At 37.5% G+C, this 17,835-nt stretch overlaps 1 protein-coding gene across 1 annotated transcript in view; it reads left to right on the plus strand.

Annotated features, from left to right (window-relative positions):
* DNAJC1 (DnaJ heat shock protein family (Hsp40) member C1) overlaps positions 1–14,082 on the plus strand; it is a 108,474-nt gene extending 94,392 nt beyond the window's left edge. The window contains exons 10-12 of the mRNA XM_058833092.1: positions 11,768–11,816; positions 12,252–12,730; positions 13,865–14,082. Coding sequence (XP_058689075.1) covers positions 11,768–11,816; positions 12,252–12,730; positions 13,865–13,933 — 597 coding nt within the window. The 3' untranslated portion in view covers positions 13,934–14,082. The remainder of the gene's footprint in view (positions 1–11,767; positions 11,817–12,251; positions 12,731–13,864) is intronic.
* Positions 14,083–17,835: the final 3,753 nt, after the last annotated feature.

Raw genomic sequence — 17,835 nt, forward strand, 5'->3', positions numbered from 1 at the left:
TGGGAAACAAAGCCACTGACTACACTGAAATATTATAGCCTTCTGGGAAACATGTGTACTTCTTAAATTTTTTTTCATTGTTGATATAATCACAAAAAGATCTTTTTAGAACTTATTTTAAAGTTTTAATGCACCTATACTGTTCTGATACATATACTAAAAAAATAAGTCTTTTGCATTATTCTAATTTTACAACAATACATTATGTGCAAAATAGTGAATGTAAGCAAGAAGTTACTAACCTGCTAATCAAATTAAATTAGGTTTTTTAAGGTTTATTGTGTTCAGTATTATTATATTTCTTGAAGTATTCATACTACTGGACTGGAGTGATTTTATTAAAAAGATACTACTTTTACTGATACTAACAGCAAAAATATTTCACATATTGTTAGTATGTTGGTGGTACACAGTGTTCATGGCGAAGAGCTTTTGAGATTGGTTTGGAAAATTTGATTATCTTGATACACATAGTATGGACATGTGGAATGGTTCTATATCCATCCATCAGAAAATTAACACTATCTTCAGACTACCTTTTGCACCCACTGTCTGCATTATTCCTTGACTTGTGTGTATTAAGAATCCTTTGCATAATATATTTGGCCATCATACTTGCATACATCCAGTACTGGAAAATGAAATACGAAGCTCACTTGTTTCTTCCATTAGATGAGAGGTCCTCAGAAACCTGCTGTTTTATTTCAGTGAGTAGGAAATCAAAAGGAAAGAAATGTGATTGTTCCAAGAGTTGCCATTTTCTTGTATGAAAAAAGGAATTTCTGGGATTTTTATGTGTGGAGAAAGGTCCGAGTGTAACCCTTTTCACTTCTAGTAACTTCCAACTATATGATTAATGCAATTGTTCTCCACACAAGTTTTTACTTTTCTAAAAATTTTCAACTGCTAGGTTTCCTGACACAAAGTAATTATTAGAGTTTCTGCTACTTTTATCATTGCATTATACAGAATTGCAGTAATTAGGTATTTTGAGGAAAAAACCCGAATGTTTTACAAAATGAATGTTTTAAACAGAAGCTTAATGGAAACTTCTTTGGGTCTCAGATTGTTACTGCATCAGTAATAGAAATGGTGAAGCTGGAAACTACTTCAGATATTTCCATTCAGTAAGATTTCAGTATTCAATAAGATGTACAATTTATCCTGTCTATTTCTTGAAGATAACATAGAATCTAAATTTATAGCAAGGGTTCTTATTTTGTTTTGGCATCACCATAATTAGATAAATGTTATGGTAAAGCTGCAGGAGAAACTTCTGAGTTGTTAAACTTTGTGTGTGGTAAAAAAGGTGTTTGCATGTGCAGGCAGCGTTTGCTGCCCAAACAGCTGTTCCTGGCTTCTGCTGGGAGCAGAGCAATGAGAGAAGTTCTGGAGTGCAAGGTGCTGCTTTGGAACAGCTTCTGTAGCAGAGGTTGGGAATGCCTTGCTTACAGCTGGTTTAACAGGAATCGTGCCAGAGAGGGTTTGAATTATGCATTATCTAGCAAATGTACTAGGTCTTAAAAAAGAAAAGCATTCAAGAACGATTTTGAATTTGGTTTTCTAACATTTTCTAGTGTAGGAAATACTTTTGAGATTGGTGTCTGCTTCTTTCTTCTCCTCCAATCCAGAGCAGTGAGGCTTGGTTTTCGTTTCACAGACCATTATGATATAAAGAATTGATAAGGTACAATGTACTTGTTTCTGAGTGATTTTATGCATTCAAACCTTATTTAACAGTAGATTAATAGTTATTAATAAAAATAGGTCAGAGTAATCCAGCCCAAAATGCTGTCTCCATTGTTGCTTGTCTCAAAGCTTAATTTCTCAGAAAAATTAAAAAAAAAAAAATTAAAAAAAACTCAAAACTTTTTAAAGAATAAACTGAAACCATTAATTTATGTCAGAAGAGCATCAGTGAAATTCACTCCCTCTAACCACCCAAAAGAAAAATTCTATGTTGTCTTAAATTTATTATTTTTTTAAAGAAATAAATTCCTACTACATCCAACTGTGTTTCCACTTGCAATTTTTAAGCAGTGTGAAGCAGCAACTTGAGGAGAGTGTTCTTGACTTTTTTAACTTTTCAGCTTCATGGTGTTGTTTGAACTTACTATATCCTTAGCTTGTGTGTAGTTTTCAGTATTGCACTTATACATGTGGTTTGATAGGAGTCCAGGTGAGAATAATAGGTTCCTTTTAAAATGTTGTCTACAAGGGAAGATTGTGAAGGAATTCATGTTGTTGAACTAAAAAAAAAAAAAAAAAAAAAAAGAACTGAGAATGTAAGTATTCAACTACATAAAAAGAAAACCATTATGAGGAAGGGTCTTGTCCACTGTATTAGTTTTACAGGGCAAGAAGTTACTGCATCCAATTTAATCAGAGGCTGCAGAGTTAGACTCTGAAGGACAAAGAACTACAATGGAGATGATAAAGCAGTGGAATAAGCTGCTGTGGAGTCTCCGTATTTGTGGATCTTTAAAAACAGGTTACACAAACATCTGCAAGAAACATCAATATAGTGCCTCTGCCTGAGGTTAGGTCCTTCTCTTCATATGGTCTGTGATTACACTAGCAAGTGCAAGCTATCTGGGAGGAAACAAAGCCTTCCCTACAATTGGAAGCATGTGTGAATTCACTTTTAAAATGTAGAATTAAAGCCAGATAGTCACCATAGTTGGTCAGTAATCATTGCATATACCTTAGCTTGACTTCTTAAATTCAGTAATTTCTAATAGTGTTCCTTCAGCTTTCTTGTCAGCTGCTATTCCTTGTCCACATAAGTACATCCACCCAGTGTGATGCAGGCTGCTGGGAAAGTGGCAGCCAAAATTCAGCAATAAACAGCTACATCTATGCTGTAGTGCCTCTGAGCTCATTCAGCTCTACTGTTTCTATTTATGCTGCCTCATGTGATGTCAGCATAAATATCTTTGCAGCATATTCCTGTGCTTTTCACTTCATAGCTAGGGTAGGCTTGCAGCCGTGGTACAGGCGTACTGTAAGAAAGGTTACTACTTTAACTTCTGTCATGGTAAATGTAGGACATGTTTATCTTGTCTCTCTTCGGGAAGACATCTTTTAACAGCCAATGAATAATCGACCCGAAATCGATGAGGTTAAGTTGTGCTCACTTTATCAGTATGTTTATTTATTTAAATTATTTAAATTGCTAATTGTCACTTCAATATGTGCATATAGGGAATTTAGCAATCTTTTCCTATAAAGATGGTTTTCAGCTGGCGTGGTATAATGAAATCTTATTGCTTTCACAACTGAAAGCTTTTGCAGCATTTTAAGTAATTTTTATTGCAATTGGCTGTTATTGTAAATTAGGTTTTCAAGTATTTTGATTATGAAAGGGAAATGGAGTTCAGTTAACTCTAATCAGGATTCCTGCCTGCTGACCTGGTTACCTGTACCACTGCTCTCTGTCATCCTCCAAACATCTGTTCTTTGACCCATTTTCCTTGCTGAATTTGTTGCTCCAGGGTTAGTTCTCATTCCTGTCTGCCAATACTTAAGGAAATAATTGACCTTTTAAAACAAAATAAAAAAGTTATGTTTGAATTTCTTAAGCACTGTGAACACTCTACAACACGGTATAAATAATGAATGGAGTGGAGTTGCAATACTAGTATTTCTGCAAAAATTACATTGTTTGATTTGACAAATGCTAAGCCTTATGAAGATTTATAATAATGATTGTCAGCTTTTGTTGAATTCAAAAATCGAGAAAAAAGCACTTAGATGTGAAATTATAGAAGTATATTGTACTTGACAATACCAACCTTTATAGATAAAAAGTTTAAAAAAAATATTTGCTGAAAGGCATAAATTAATTTCAGTAACTACAAAGGACGTTCAAATTGTAAAAATAATAGAGGAAGTAAAAGCTGTCTGGCATGCCAAACAGACTTTAATGTGATTATTAGGTACAGGTTTTTTAAATTAAAGGCAAAGAGATCTCAGATTTCATACTTGTGAAGTAATATCATTCACTTGTCTTATAGGATTTAAACTGATTCTGTTTGCTCCTGCAGTCACTAATCTCATGCATTTGTGTTGCAAAAACAGACTGATTGGGATTTGCTGCCTGTATAGAAGAACAGTGAGGTAGACAGCAAAACAATAGCCAGGTGGCAGACATTCTGAATTACCATGAAACCTAAAAGCATAAGGTTTGGGGGAGGGAGGGTGCTTATTTTGTGATATCTCTTGTATGCCCAAGCAACACTTTCAGCCTGTAAGTCTCTGTGTGAGTTCATACTCATTACACTTTATATGCCATTGTAAAATAGATTTCTTATTTTTGACAAATGCAAGCTCATTACTTTGCCAACAAGAAAACATCTATATGAGAAGTGGTCCATATGTAAAAGCTCATGAATTTATTATGTCTTTTGCTTCTGGAGATTAACTGTTTTCCTAAGACTGCTTTACATTTCATTTTGTGTACTGTGTCCATGTTAACTCAGTTACAGTGCAATCCAGTTGTGGATATTCTGAGACACTCACCCTTAGCAGTTTGCATATATTTATGTAATCAATAGTTCTCCCAGTTGCTTATTGAAATATAAAGACCTAGATCGAGGTCCAAGAGAGGTTATGAATATCTAAGATGGGGTTTAGATAATATATAGGTCATGTGGATCCCTCAATCTGAGAGTGAAGTCTTCAAAACACCTGTCCAATCCCACAGACACATCAGAGTGACTCTGTTGATACCTGGAGGGAGGAAAAGGTGGTTGCTGTTGACAGCACTCTCACTATACAGTTTTGTTCTGTGCACTCCTACACTTGCCCCTGCCATTTCTACTGGATTGGGCAGTACAATGCCCCTTTTAAACAAAATGACTTTTTGTCTCATAAAATGTTCTTTCTTCTCCCTTAAATTTTTTTTCACAGAAGGCAGTGGGACAGAAATTTTTGGTCCAAATAGGTGGCTTGTGAAGGGGTTAAGCCAGTGATGCTGCAACTTTTTATAGAGTGGTGTAAATTAATGTAATATCTCAGCTCACAGTGAGTTGGGTTTGAATTTCATTGCAGAATTCAAATTTCTGACTGTCAAAAAAAGTTAATGCATTTTGTATCATCAGTAACAAATTAAGATGTCCAAGTAGTTCTTGCAGTGGGCATTTGAGTCAAACTCCTCTCCTGCATGAGTGCCTATAGGCTCTCTCATGATTCTCTCATGGATTTTAACTGACAAAAACCAAGCACAGTATGAAGTCTCCAGCATTATCTCAATTCTAATTGCAAAACTCTTCGTATCTTGAAAAAAAAAGGATCAATTCTTTTGCTGCTTTAAATTAACTGTTTGGGGACTTAAACTGGAGAAAGTTCTACATCTGGTGATTTAGGTCAAATTTGCCTTTTTTGCAGGCCACATCTTAAACTACCACATAATTAAACTTATAGTTGTTCTGGGGATTTCTGTTTCAGTGACAAAGTTCAGAATCACATATGACTTCAAAGCCCATAAGCATAAGAAAACTGTATTGTTGCTGGCTGCGACTGGTGGTTCTAAGCAAATTCAGTTAAATTTTTAACATGTTTTGTAGTTCTTTCAAGAATGTTGTCCTTAAAATACTCATTTACTGTGTTAGTATCAATTTTAACCTACACAGTGGCTAGAGATTAGTTACATTACCAACTTTTGGGAAAGCTTGTAACACTCTACTAAACTGTTACAAGCAGTGCCAAAACAAAGGTAGATCTAATTTGAAATACTTATTTCAAATGGTCTTCTAAGTTGCAAATGAGAATACTTGGAAATGTGGAGAATGATTTGGCTCAATGCCTCAGGATTTGAAGTTTCCCCAATCTGGTGAAACTGAAAGACCATTTTAGCAGCTCTTTTAGTGTCTAAAAGGAAAGGCAGTGTACAAAGCAACAAATTTTGAGTTGCATGGAAATAAAAGAATGGGTCATTTTTGTTTTCTGACTTGTGTCAAACAGAGCTTGATACAGTTGTGGCTGATATGAAAAAAAAAAGCTGTTTAGATCTAGACTGGAAGAAAATTCAGTGCAGCAGGTAGTATTTTGGTTTTAAGTGGAGAACTTTAAATTTGGCAAGTTATTCTGTGTAGTTCTGGATGGTTAGATCTGTAAAAACCTCCTACTTTGACAAAGCCAGGAAGGCGTTAAAATCCTTCTGTATCTGGCTTTCCCTAGTAAGAAAAAATGTGATTACAACTCAGCCTCAAAGATACAAGAAATTCCTTATTGCTTCATAATAATGTGAACTATTCACAGGATTTCTTCACATTAATTTTTTTTTCCATAATTCCACACATCTTGGCATTTTTTCATGACATAACTAGATGGGGAGCATGCAGGAAGATAACTGGGTGCAGAAGACTGCTACTGGGAGAGCAAATTTCTAATAGTTAATGCTGAGAAACCGTGACCTCTTTAGTAAATACTCAGAGAACTTCTGCTCAGGAAGATGCTGAGAGTAATAAAAAATGTTTCCAGACCCTTCGGTGTTCAGTACCACCATAACGTCATCCTTCTTTGCAAGTTTATATACATTTGGAATGCCAAGTGATGTAGATTTTCTTCCTCTACAAATCCCACATTATTTTCTTAAAATATCATTAGAATCCGAGAGTTTTGTACTTCTGTGGTTATCTGCTGCAATCCCAATCACAATACTGTCCTAGAGAAGGAAGGTAGATTGTTGCCCCACAGAAGATTCCCAGGAGGCAGCGAATGGTGAAGGCTTCAATGGCAAATTGGAGTGTGCCCTGTGGAGCTGGGCTGGGAGTGGTGCTGGAGGGCTCAGCTGAGCTGCTGGGCCCGTGGCTGCTGCTATGAGAATGGGGAATTGCTCTTCATCTTCTGCAAAAGCGTTCTGTCTCTCTGTTAAGCACCAGCAGCTTCACTGTACCTGACTTTATAGGGTTTTCCCTCTAGGTCTGTCACAGTTTTGTGCTTTTTTTGTCTGCCTTCCCTGAAGGGTGAAAAGTAGCCTCTCATTCATGTGATAGCAAAATTTGCTTTTGCCTGTGCATCTGAGAGTTTTTTAAGCTGATTCTGAATTTTTTTTTCCTATGTATCTCTGAAGTATGAATTGTCCCATCTGAATGAGGTGGCAGGTGTCCAGGGTAATAAGAGATTTAACATCTGGATGGTCATGATGAGAAATGTTTTTACTGCTAGGTGACTTGTTAAGTAGCAACTAGTCTTTGTGATCTGGACTAATTGTTAGCAGTACAGGAGGAAACCAGCTCTGTCTGGCTTTCATCACATAAAATCATCCCACTAATCCCACTTGCTTTCGATAGAATCTTTTTATAGCTGAAGAGCTATTGAAGCTGAGTCCAGAAGGGAGTTCTCAGAAGCAAATTGTTCCTGTGGTTTCTTTCTGTAGGTCCCATAGTAAGATGGTTTGATTTCTACTCCAGCGATCTGATTGCTTGCATAGAGTTTTTTTTGTCATCTTTATCTGTCTAAGGAAATCTGTTTCACTGTGCATGATATTACCTGACTTTATTTGTGACTTCTGTTATCCCTGGTGGACTGCAACATTTAAAGTTGATTCCTGTAAAATAATGCAGTATGTCTGTTCAGTACAAATACTTGCAGGAATATGAGATCTTTTGTCTTCTGTTTTAAATCAATTTCACAGTCTTGATCCTTATTATTTAAGGTGTACCCAGACCCAGGATTTCTTAAGGGGGTTGGCTAATACTCTGGTGAAAGCTATTGTCAATAACAGCAGGCTTTTAACACACCTTCTCACAGTCAGGATAAAACTCATAATTTAATATACATGAAAACTGTTATTTTAAAGCATTATACAGGAACAAATAGCAATAATAACTACAGGAGAGTATTCTACAACTGCTTCATACTTTAAATAAGTTTTTCCAAGTATATGTTAACTAGTGAAAAGGTAATGATATCATATGAGCAAGCTATGCTACAGAATTGCGTAGAGAGAGCAATGGAGCAACTGATGTTGCATAACTTAGTGAATTTTTTATGAATCAGTTAGGAACTAGCTAGTAAATAACACTGTTCACCCCTGGAGCGGAAATTTAAATTGATATTAAGGATGTCAAAAAGCTTGGAGGAACGGGCAACAGAAGAGTCTGCAGATTTGAGTGGCAAGAACAATGATTAAACTCCAACAGATCAAATTGAAATACAATTTCATATGTTCCATAGGCTGGATTCCTAATAATCCTCAGCAGTTTAATACTGACATGTTAACGATTTTTGCCCTGTGTCAGCATCCGGAATGACAATGACAGTTGAGGCTGATGGACACATAAATCTGAAGCCTAAATAAGTGATACCTGAACTCTTAGTGAAAAGAGCTGGAGTAAACGTGAACTGTACATAGCACCTGGAAAAGGACTTGCAAACATCCATATGAAGAAGAAAGCTGACAAAAATAATAATAGACAAATAATCTTCCCCTGTAACCTGTGAATGATGATAGTAAAGCTGTGGGAAATTTGATGAGTTGTCAAACTTATGTCAACTGTAGGTGCTTGTTCAGTGTTTGAAATAGTAGATTTTCAGTATCTAAACCATACACACAGTTGTTATTTCCAGCTTACCTGGTGATTGTTCAAATTGAAAGTCCATCAAAATATGAACAGATATCATAAAGCCTTCAAAACACAGTCTTGGAAATATTAGATGTGATGAATGGAGTAACTTACTGCAAGTGTTATATCTGGGTTCACCAAGCTATAATGACTGAGGTTGGCCAGCATAAGATAGCCTATGGAAATACTTACTCCTGATTTTTTTGCATGTAAGGGGGAAATATGAAAGGCAGTCAGGATCTGGGAATAAACCAAAATCTTTCACTGTTCAAATGGAGAGGGATGGTTTAGATTCTAGTCCAATTAGATGTAATATGCAGCAGAATTTATATCTATTATGCGATACATACACTAACAGAATTTGGGGACACCTGTCTTGTAGAGGAAACTGAAATTCAGCTGATTTTCATCTCTTCCAAAGCAAAGTTTGTGTTGCACATGTAGTCTCAGCTTGAAAGATAAAGTGATGATTGCTGACCTCTGAAAACATCAGAGGTTCAACAGAGAGAAAAGTGAACTCAGTCGGCACTGAAGAAGTAGCTCGTGGTACATGTCTTTGCTGGCAATTCATTCTGCTCTATTTTATTCAGGGAATCTTTCTGCTCTCTTTTTCTTACCTTCGTATCCTTATAAGCAGGCTGTAAATCTCTGCAAGACCTACTTTAAAGATAGCAATATGGTTTAGGGAGTTTTCTGGAATACACGAAGATAGATAGGGCCTTGTCATATTTACAATGAATCCACTGCGTCATTGCAGGAAGCTCTAAAAGCTACTTGTTTGCATGGCAAATTCTCCCTCTTTTGAAAATAATCTATTATAATCCAGTTTATATAACACGATTTCTATTTAGAAGATGCATAGCTGGACACCACTAAGGATCCATTCTGTTCAGCAGTCAAGAATGGTTTCTATTCCTCTCAGCCTTTTAAATCATTAGTGCTGTAGAGACACTGCTAAAGATGGAACACAAACATTTTAATATTACTTATTTTAGAATATAATTTTAAGGAAGGCAATTTCTATTAATGGGTCATGTTTTTCAAGGAAGATCCCTCTGTTGTTTCAAAATTGGGATCATGGAGATCCCAGAACTGTTAGTGCCACTTAAAATTATCTGTTCATATTACAGTATTCTGACATTTTTCTTTGAACAATTAAAACTTTATTGTGCTGCAACAGTAGAAACTGGAGTTTTCTGTGCCAGATGTCTACCTCTGGATAAAGGTTTTGGTTAATTAGAGTTGGGATTTCATTGTTCACAGAGTTTTCATTTGAACTTAATCATCCCAGAAAATGAGGCTTAATTTGTAGGGAAAATAGACCACTTTGCCTTGTTAAGTCTTGCTGTCATTTCCTTAAGGAGATCCAGCACCAGCCTATTTTTATAGCAAACTGCTGCAATTTTGTGGGCAGAAAGGTGGGTGGGAGGAACCAAACAGACCAGACTAGGAGCAGATGGTACCAAGGTATTTTAACTATTGAGGTGCTCACTTATGAATCTTGTCATAGAACAAAAATCTTGAATTTTAATATTTAATTCTTCTAACAGAATTTAATTCTTCACACAACCCTCTGGCAGGTTTGCTCTCTAGTGCTGCTGTGAGTAGGGAATAATTGTTATTGTTAACATAGGGAGCTAAAACAGCCAAAGTTTGTGCTGTGGCTCAGGAGGCCTAAATGACTCCTATTGTGGGTAAATCCTGTACAGAGGAATTCATGACTTTGTAAGTGATGTATTTTTTATGTTTGCTCTGGGCAGCATACTACCACACACCTTACAGTAAATGGATGTTAACATCTGAGGTCCCGGGTTCAGAGAGCAGGAAACACAGGGAACCCATCCTACATAGTATCAAGTTTGATTCAGTGTATTGCCTGCTCACATTTTAAGTTTGATTTGAGTGATTCTGACTACTTGATTTAATCTTCTGGCTTTTTAATTAAGTCCTTATGTTCAAAAATAAAAAAAAATAAATTTATATCTAGTATTTATAAAACATTTCAGTAATTAAGAAGATTGTATAATTCTTTGAGTACTACATTTTAAGATTTTTTTTGTGGTACCTGAATTTGGGACTGTAGGCTGGTATCTAAAAGGAGCTACAAGAGAGCTGGAGAGGGACTTTTTACGAGTATCTGTTGTGATAGGACAAGGGGCAGTGGCTTTAAACTGACAGGAAGTAGGTTTAAATTAGATATTAAGAAGAAATTTTTTTTACCGTGAGCATGGCAAAGTACTGGAAAAGGTTGCCCAGAGAAACCATGGATGCCTGGAAGTGTTCAAGACCTGGTTGGTGAAGTGGAAGGTGTCTTCATGGCACGAGGGTTGGAACCAGATGATCCTTAAGGTCCCTTTCAACCCAAGCCATTCTAGAATTCTATGGTCGTTTTATATAGCAAAGAGGCTAAGTAATTAAACAATCTTAAAGTTAAGTGAAGCCTGGCTTGTTATCTGTAATGAAGTCTAGGAATTTGGGGAAGCTCCTTGTTCTGGGTGGGGAGGAAGCCTATTTGTTTACAAACAACAAATTTTGAAACAATCACTTTTTACTCTAAAAAATCCAAAAATGTTAAAACTAATGTTACTTTTCTCCCAGGACTGAGATTTCGGTGTACATGGAGATGTTGAATCGAGCAGCTCTCTATCCTCTGGACTATCAGTAATAATTTTTACTGCAGAACCAGGACTTAGGAGGTGTCTTTGCTGATCTTTGGCAGTCAAACTGTTACCTTTCATTTGGGGACTGAATGCCTGTCCACTTCTGTGCTTCATCATCTGGACCTAAGCGGGTTATTTTGTTCTTTTGTTCAGTATTGAGAAACTAATACATAGTAGATAACTTACTTGTTCTTTTTTCCCCATCCTTGTGGTATTTTTAGGCCAGAAAATGAGGGTTTAACAAGGAAAGAAAATAAAATTTGAGTATCAACTGTGGTGTATTATGGTGATAGAAATGGGTAGCATCATTTGTATTATTTTAATAAGCCAGGAATGGTTTAGAAAGAACAAAATCTTGAAGGTTACTTTGAGCCGGTTTGAACTCCACATATGAGCAAAGGCAACCAAAGAACAACAGCCTCACCATAATCACTGTGTCTTCAGTGTAGGTGTTTTGTGGTAAGCTAATAATGAATCTTCAATAGCTGCAGTGATACAATTTTTTAATAGTCCTTCATTTTTGTTGTTTTCATGCAGGTAACCCTGAAAGCCAAACAGGTGAAGGATTCTGTTACATATACACCAGGTGTGTGCTTATGAAAATGACTGGGTTTGGGTGATAGCTGTGCCTTTCAGAGTCTGCTCTGCAGAGAGATTTTTGCAACCTTGCCTTTGAGAAAAGAGAAGAACTTCTGGCCCTTTAGCTGCATCCTCCCAGGTTTTCTTACTCTGTTTATTGTGGGGTTTGGTCATTTGTTCAGGTTGCTCTTTTTCTTTATATCAGTGTGGGAATTTAGTAGCACTTCCCATAGATGAGATAATCTCCTAATTGGCAAAGTTCATCGCCTTGATGATCAACTGAATGTCTTGATTTCTCAATTTTGTTTTTCTTAAGCCATCAGTCCAGAGAAGCTTTTGGCCACTCTGCACTATTCTGAGAACCTTTAATTTGTGGGCTGTTCCCTGTTTGTTTGTGGGGTGTTTTGCTTTTTCAGAAGTCTAACAGCAGTGCTTCTAACAGGTGTCATTAGGCTCTCAGAGCTTAAAACACTGGCACACAATTCCAAAAATTTCAAAGTCAACGTGAATCTGCCGGATCACATAATCACCCAGCGAGAAAAGGAAGAGGAAGTGGAGGAGGAGGGGAACTACAATCTTATATCAGAGCAGATGGATATCCAGACAGATCCAAAGGAGACCATAGCAAGTGAAACTAGACACCGCAGACGAAAAATTGTCAAAGCACCTGAAACGGCTCTGCTGGCAACAAAAGAGGTACCAGAAGAGAAGGGCAGAGGGAGACGTCAGAAAGATTTTGATAACACTGAGCAAGAGGAAGAGAGTGATGATGAAAGCAGAAGAAGGGAGAAAAGCCGTGCACCAGAAGAACTGTGGACTCAAAATCAACAGAAACTTCTTGAAATGGCCTTGCAGCAGTATCCAAAGGGAACATCGGATCGCTGGGATAAAATAGCAAAATGTGTTCCTGGAAAAAGCAAGGTATGACTTGCTTTGACTGACCTATAGTATAAATTGAAGGGAAACGTATTTGTAATAAATCATTAATTTATGATTACCTTAAGAATGAGAGTCCATATAGAAAGGTGAAACCTTTACTTGGCTTCCCATTCCAGACTCAGGTGACCTAAAGAGAGTTATTGGTACATTTTGTTGCTTTATTTAAAACATTTTTTCATTTACTTCAGCTTGTTTGATCTAATACAGAAAATGTTGAAGTAACTCCTCTTTCATTTAAAATACCTACTTCTCTACCTTTCAGATCTTCAATTGCAGGACAAAATTAGATTTTAAAACAAATTTTGATTCAAAGTAAGCAAACGTTGATGAGCTGCTTTGCTTATACTTTCACAATACCTTTCTCAACCCATCTCAATGAACAAACAAAATAAGTAATCCATCTGCAAGTGTCAAATGCCCAATAATCTATAATGTTCTTTTTGTAGGTATAATTTTTTAAAATAGCATTGTCATTGATATAGATGGTCTGTAGTAGATTTCTTAATAGTTGTGATGGCTTGGTTTGCTTGCTTCAGCCATTGTAGCTGGCAGAAAAGCCCTGTAATATTTGTGCCAAGCACAGTGAGGGAGCAGGAAGTGCAGTGAGGAAGGATTTGGGTCTCTCTGGCTCTGGAGCTGTTCTGCAGTGTCTGGTGTCATTAGTGACCTTGAAGACTCGGCTTAACCTGCCTGCAGTGTGGCTCACACCAGATAACTGTTTTAAATAGATACTGCAATACAGCTGTTCCATAATTGCTCCTGCAGTCATTGTCAAGAAGTACTGAGCAACTCTTTCTTGGGTTTGTGTGCTCTTCAAACAGATAAATGATCCACTAAGAAATGTAAATTGCAAGTTCATTTTTCTAATTCCCTCTTCACTAGATGTAGATTCCCCTTCTCACATTCAGTGTGCAACTTTAAAACAAGAAAACAACCAACCAACCAACCAAAAACAAACCCAGCAAAAACACCACAACAAAAAAAACCCACAAAAACCCCCAGACCCAAACAAATAAAAAACCTCTACAGAACCCCCAGAACACAGCTCTTCTTCTAGAATAAGGTAGCAGTACTAAAATATCAACCTTTGAATAACACTTTTGTGTTTCCTTTCAGGAGGAGTGTATAGCAAGATACAAGTTGCTTGTTGAACTGGTACAAAAGAAAAAAATGGCTAAAAGCTGAATGTTTTGAGCAAGAAGAGACATAGCTCATCTTTGTCAAAAATGGGGTTTTAAATCTCATATGCAGGAAACTGCATTTTTGTACCTCAGTATTTCTATACGTCATGTGCCTTAGTAAAAGAAAATATTAATAAATCCTATACCATCTTACCTGGTTTGTGTGTTGAAGAATGAAGGTGTGTTTGTATTGAAGAGCTGCTTGTGCAGATGTGTGATAAGAGTGTCTAAAAGTGAGCAGAGCTTCAGGAAAACCCCTTCTGATAATCACATACTGAATCTGGTAGGTTTCAGCCAATGGATATACAAATAACTTAGATTTGTTTTGAAAGAGAGAAACTGTTAAGCAAGCATGAGAGTAATGAAACTCTGCACACAAAATATATTTTTCTTTCTTGTGTCTCTAAATCCAAGACCATATGCTTATACATACCTTATAAATATCTAGTAATATTTTGAAGTAAGTAGTATTTCTATTATTAACTTACGCATATATTTATATGCACCTGCAGTATAGTATTTTCTTTTGCCAACCCTGCAGTGGTATTTGATAGCATTGTTAATTCAGTAAGGTTGAAATGGGTAAAAACACTAAAGGTCTTCATGTTTTAATTAGAAATTAAAAGATAAGGTACTTCAGGACCACTTTTTAAGTACAGAATGGCTAACATTCTTGGGCTAAGTGTTCTCATTTTGGGGAGGATTGTATACCCTGGATTCAATTTAAGGAATAGGTAATAAGGGTTATATTAATCCATACTTGTTTTGTGTAACTTTTCCAAAATTGTGAAAAGCTTAAAATGCTGGAACAAAAGGTACTTAATGGGCTGTAAATGACAGCAATAAATCAGAGCAATGATCACAGTCTATTGCAAGAAACATTAAGGACTTGAATTTTTTAAAGCATTTTTTACTGTTAAATTGTGATTTAATACCAGGATTCTAAAAATTTTTGAGCTTGAATTCAAAATCAGAATGAAAACTCAGAAAATAATATATCTGAACTCAAAATTGGAACTTGGTGGCTGAAAGGCTCTGTCAACTTCCTGCCATTTCCACTGTGGATTTCCCCAGTAATTGTGCATTGTGCTCTGTCTGTTAGATTAGCACTTCACAACATTTCATCCCATTTCCATAAAACTTTAAGGGCTAGGTATTTAGGGAATATAACAGTGTTCTATACGTGTTCCTCTACCCATTGGAGTTTTTGGGGGTTTTTTTTTGGGGGGGTGGGGATTTGTTATTTTGTTGGAGTTTGTCTCATATTAAAAAAAACCCTTAATAGGTAGAAATAATGATACTAAGGAAGCATAGCCAGCTACAAAATAATGTATCAAAATTTTTTTTTCACAGAAAACTTCACAGCTTAACTACACTGGAAGTTAAACATACTTAGAAGCTGTGATCTGGGTGATAATCAATGGAACAGGAATTCTGTGCTACTTTAAAGGAAGACTCTTAGTGAGATCAAGTGAGGTATTTTCAAGAGGTATCAGGAAAAGTTAACTTTCAAAAGCTTTTAGTCATCCAGAACCCTCAATGAGAGATGACTAGATGTGAAGCAAGGTGATTGAAACGGCTGCAAAGAAAAGGTGCTAAAATGGTGAAGGGAATTGGTGAGAATTAATGGGTGGAGCTGGGATAGAACATGAGCAAATGGGAGATGTACTGTTCTTGAAAAAAATAGACTGGTAATGGGAATATTTCTGCAGTTTCTAAAAGAGAAGGCGAGTAATGGAAGAGTTTAGCCTGTGAGGAGAGAGTCATCTTTCTTTTCCACTCTGGATTTACAAGACTTCACCAGGGATGGTGTGCCTGGTTCAGTGTATCACACTTTGAGATGAAGAGCATCCAGAAGAGAGCAGAGAGAATGATCCAGTGTTTGCATTGCCTGATTTGCTAGGAAGGTATTGCTGCTATTTGCTCTAGACTAGAGGGAGAGAAAAACCTTCCAGGTATGTAAAAGAGAGTTTTGCAGTTGTGTGATCTGTTTGCCTGATGTGATCCATATATAACAAATACGTTACAAATCTGCTGTGGCTGTGAAGAATAAAACTGGACTCAGTTTGGAGTTAGAGATAGCTTAGTTAGGTGTCAGGGCAAAAAAATCCAGTGGCAAATGTACCAAGGACTTGAGAGGACTCTTGACACCTTTCATGCTGGAGATCTAAACTTACTGTGAGCACCTGCTCAAGACTGCCCACGTCCCCAGCATGTGTGTGGCAATAGTCACACGCTGCCTCCCAACACCTTCCGCTTCCCTCCACCACAGCCTTTCTCACGGGGGTCAAAGGAAGAAGGACAAGCACTGCTGACTGGTAAGAATGTTTGTTTGTTTGTTTGTTTGTTTGTTTGTTTGTTTGACCATTCATACTGAGAAACTTAAAATAAATCCAACTTACCTGAAAGAAGATGATCAAGGATGGGCAAAGGTTGAACATGCCATGCTGTCACACTTGTTGGGTTGAATACCTGAAGTGCTGGGTGTCTGTCTAATCACAGGTGCTGCTTATGCCTGGAGGGAAGGGAATTGATGGATTGCATCCCTGCTGCTGGAAGACTGAACCTTCCTGAAAGCAGAGGCAAGCTGGCTGTGTAAGAGAAATGCATTGGCCTCTTGCACAGTGGCACTGCACCAGGAATTGGTGACAAACCCAACTGTCTCAGCATCAAGAACTGGAAAGGTTTGTGTAGCACTGGTCGGTCCTTTCAAACTGAAGATTTTGGATGGAGAATGTGTGGCAGTGCCTTGCAGCAGTGGACCTGAGCTCTGCAACCAGAGCTCAGATCCCCATCTGAGTGCCATCCCTCATGGAGAGGGGTGGTGAAGGCATCCAGTCCTACTTCATGTCCAGTTCATCAAAGGCAAAAGGAATTGGCCCACCTTTAGCTTTAGCTTTAGTGTTTGGCAGTGGGGAGGAAGAAGGCCTGGGTAAGAGTCCAAGACCTTCAGAGCCTCTCAGGGCCCTTTCTGGGTTGCCAGGTTGTTTTGTGGATGATGAGACAGCCCGTTTAGCAGTGCCTTTAGTCTGTGGTGACTGAGGTCAGACATGATGCTCACCAGGGAAAGGAAGACTGTAGCCAGGCTTTGTTTTCTCATGGGTCTGTTATCAACCACCAGAGCTTGTTTTTCTGAAACTTCCTTTTCTGCCCATGAAAACCAAGGTCACTCAACATTTGGGATTTAAGCAACTTCTTCCAACTTTTGTTCTAGCACAGAATCTAGCAGATTTCCTTTAAGTAATGTTTATATTTGCCAGCTAGCAAAATACACTTTCTTTCCTGGGCAGTTTTGAGCTGTAGCTCAACAGTGTTTTTGCACTGTAATTTTGTGTTCAGTCCTAGAGCCAGTAGGTGTGTGTGTAGGTTCTGCACTCTGACTTGCACCAAAATGTGTCTGATCTGAGCCTGCTTTGAGTGTCTTTGCTCATCTCTGCTGATGGCATGAGCAGAACACTATGGAAAGGAGTTGTTTGGAGCAGATGAGACAGGGAGGGCAACATTCCCTTACCATGCTGAGGATAAAGTCCAGTGCCAAGCTAGAGGATCCTGACAGCCATACTCAAGTGAGTAGAATATGACTGAGATGCTGTGAAGTGCTCTCATTTAGGCTGTTTAGTTCTAGAGGAAAGACCAGCAGATGCTGTTCTGCTGTGTCTTTTGTAAATGTACATGTTTGGACTATTACTCTCAACTTTACAGTTCTCAGTGTTAGAACTAATTTTTTTTTAAAAATGGAAGATGTTTCAGGGAAGATTTTGCAATGTGACCTCTTTGTGGTCCTCCTTTGATGGGGCCTGAAAACAACACGAACGCTGAAGAGTTCTCCTTTAGGCAAACTCAACAGTAAGATTTTAGTGCAGCTCATGAAAAACAGGCATCAGAAAACTGGTCAGTTGAAATGTC

This window comes from Poecile atricapillus, chromosome 2 (genome assembly GCF_030490865.1).
Source record: "Poecile atricapillus isolate bPoeAtr1 chromosome 2, bPoeAtr1.hap1, whole genome shotgun sequence".
In the NCBI taxonomy this organism is placed as follows: Eukaryota; Metazoa; Chordata; class Aves; order Passeriformes; family Paridae; genus Poecile; species Poecile atricapillus.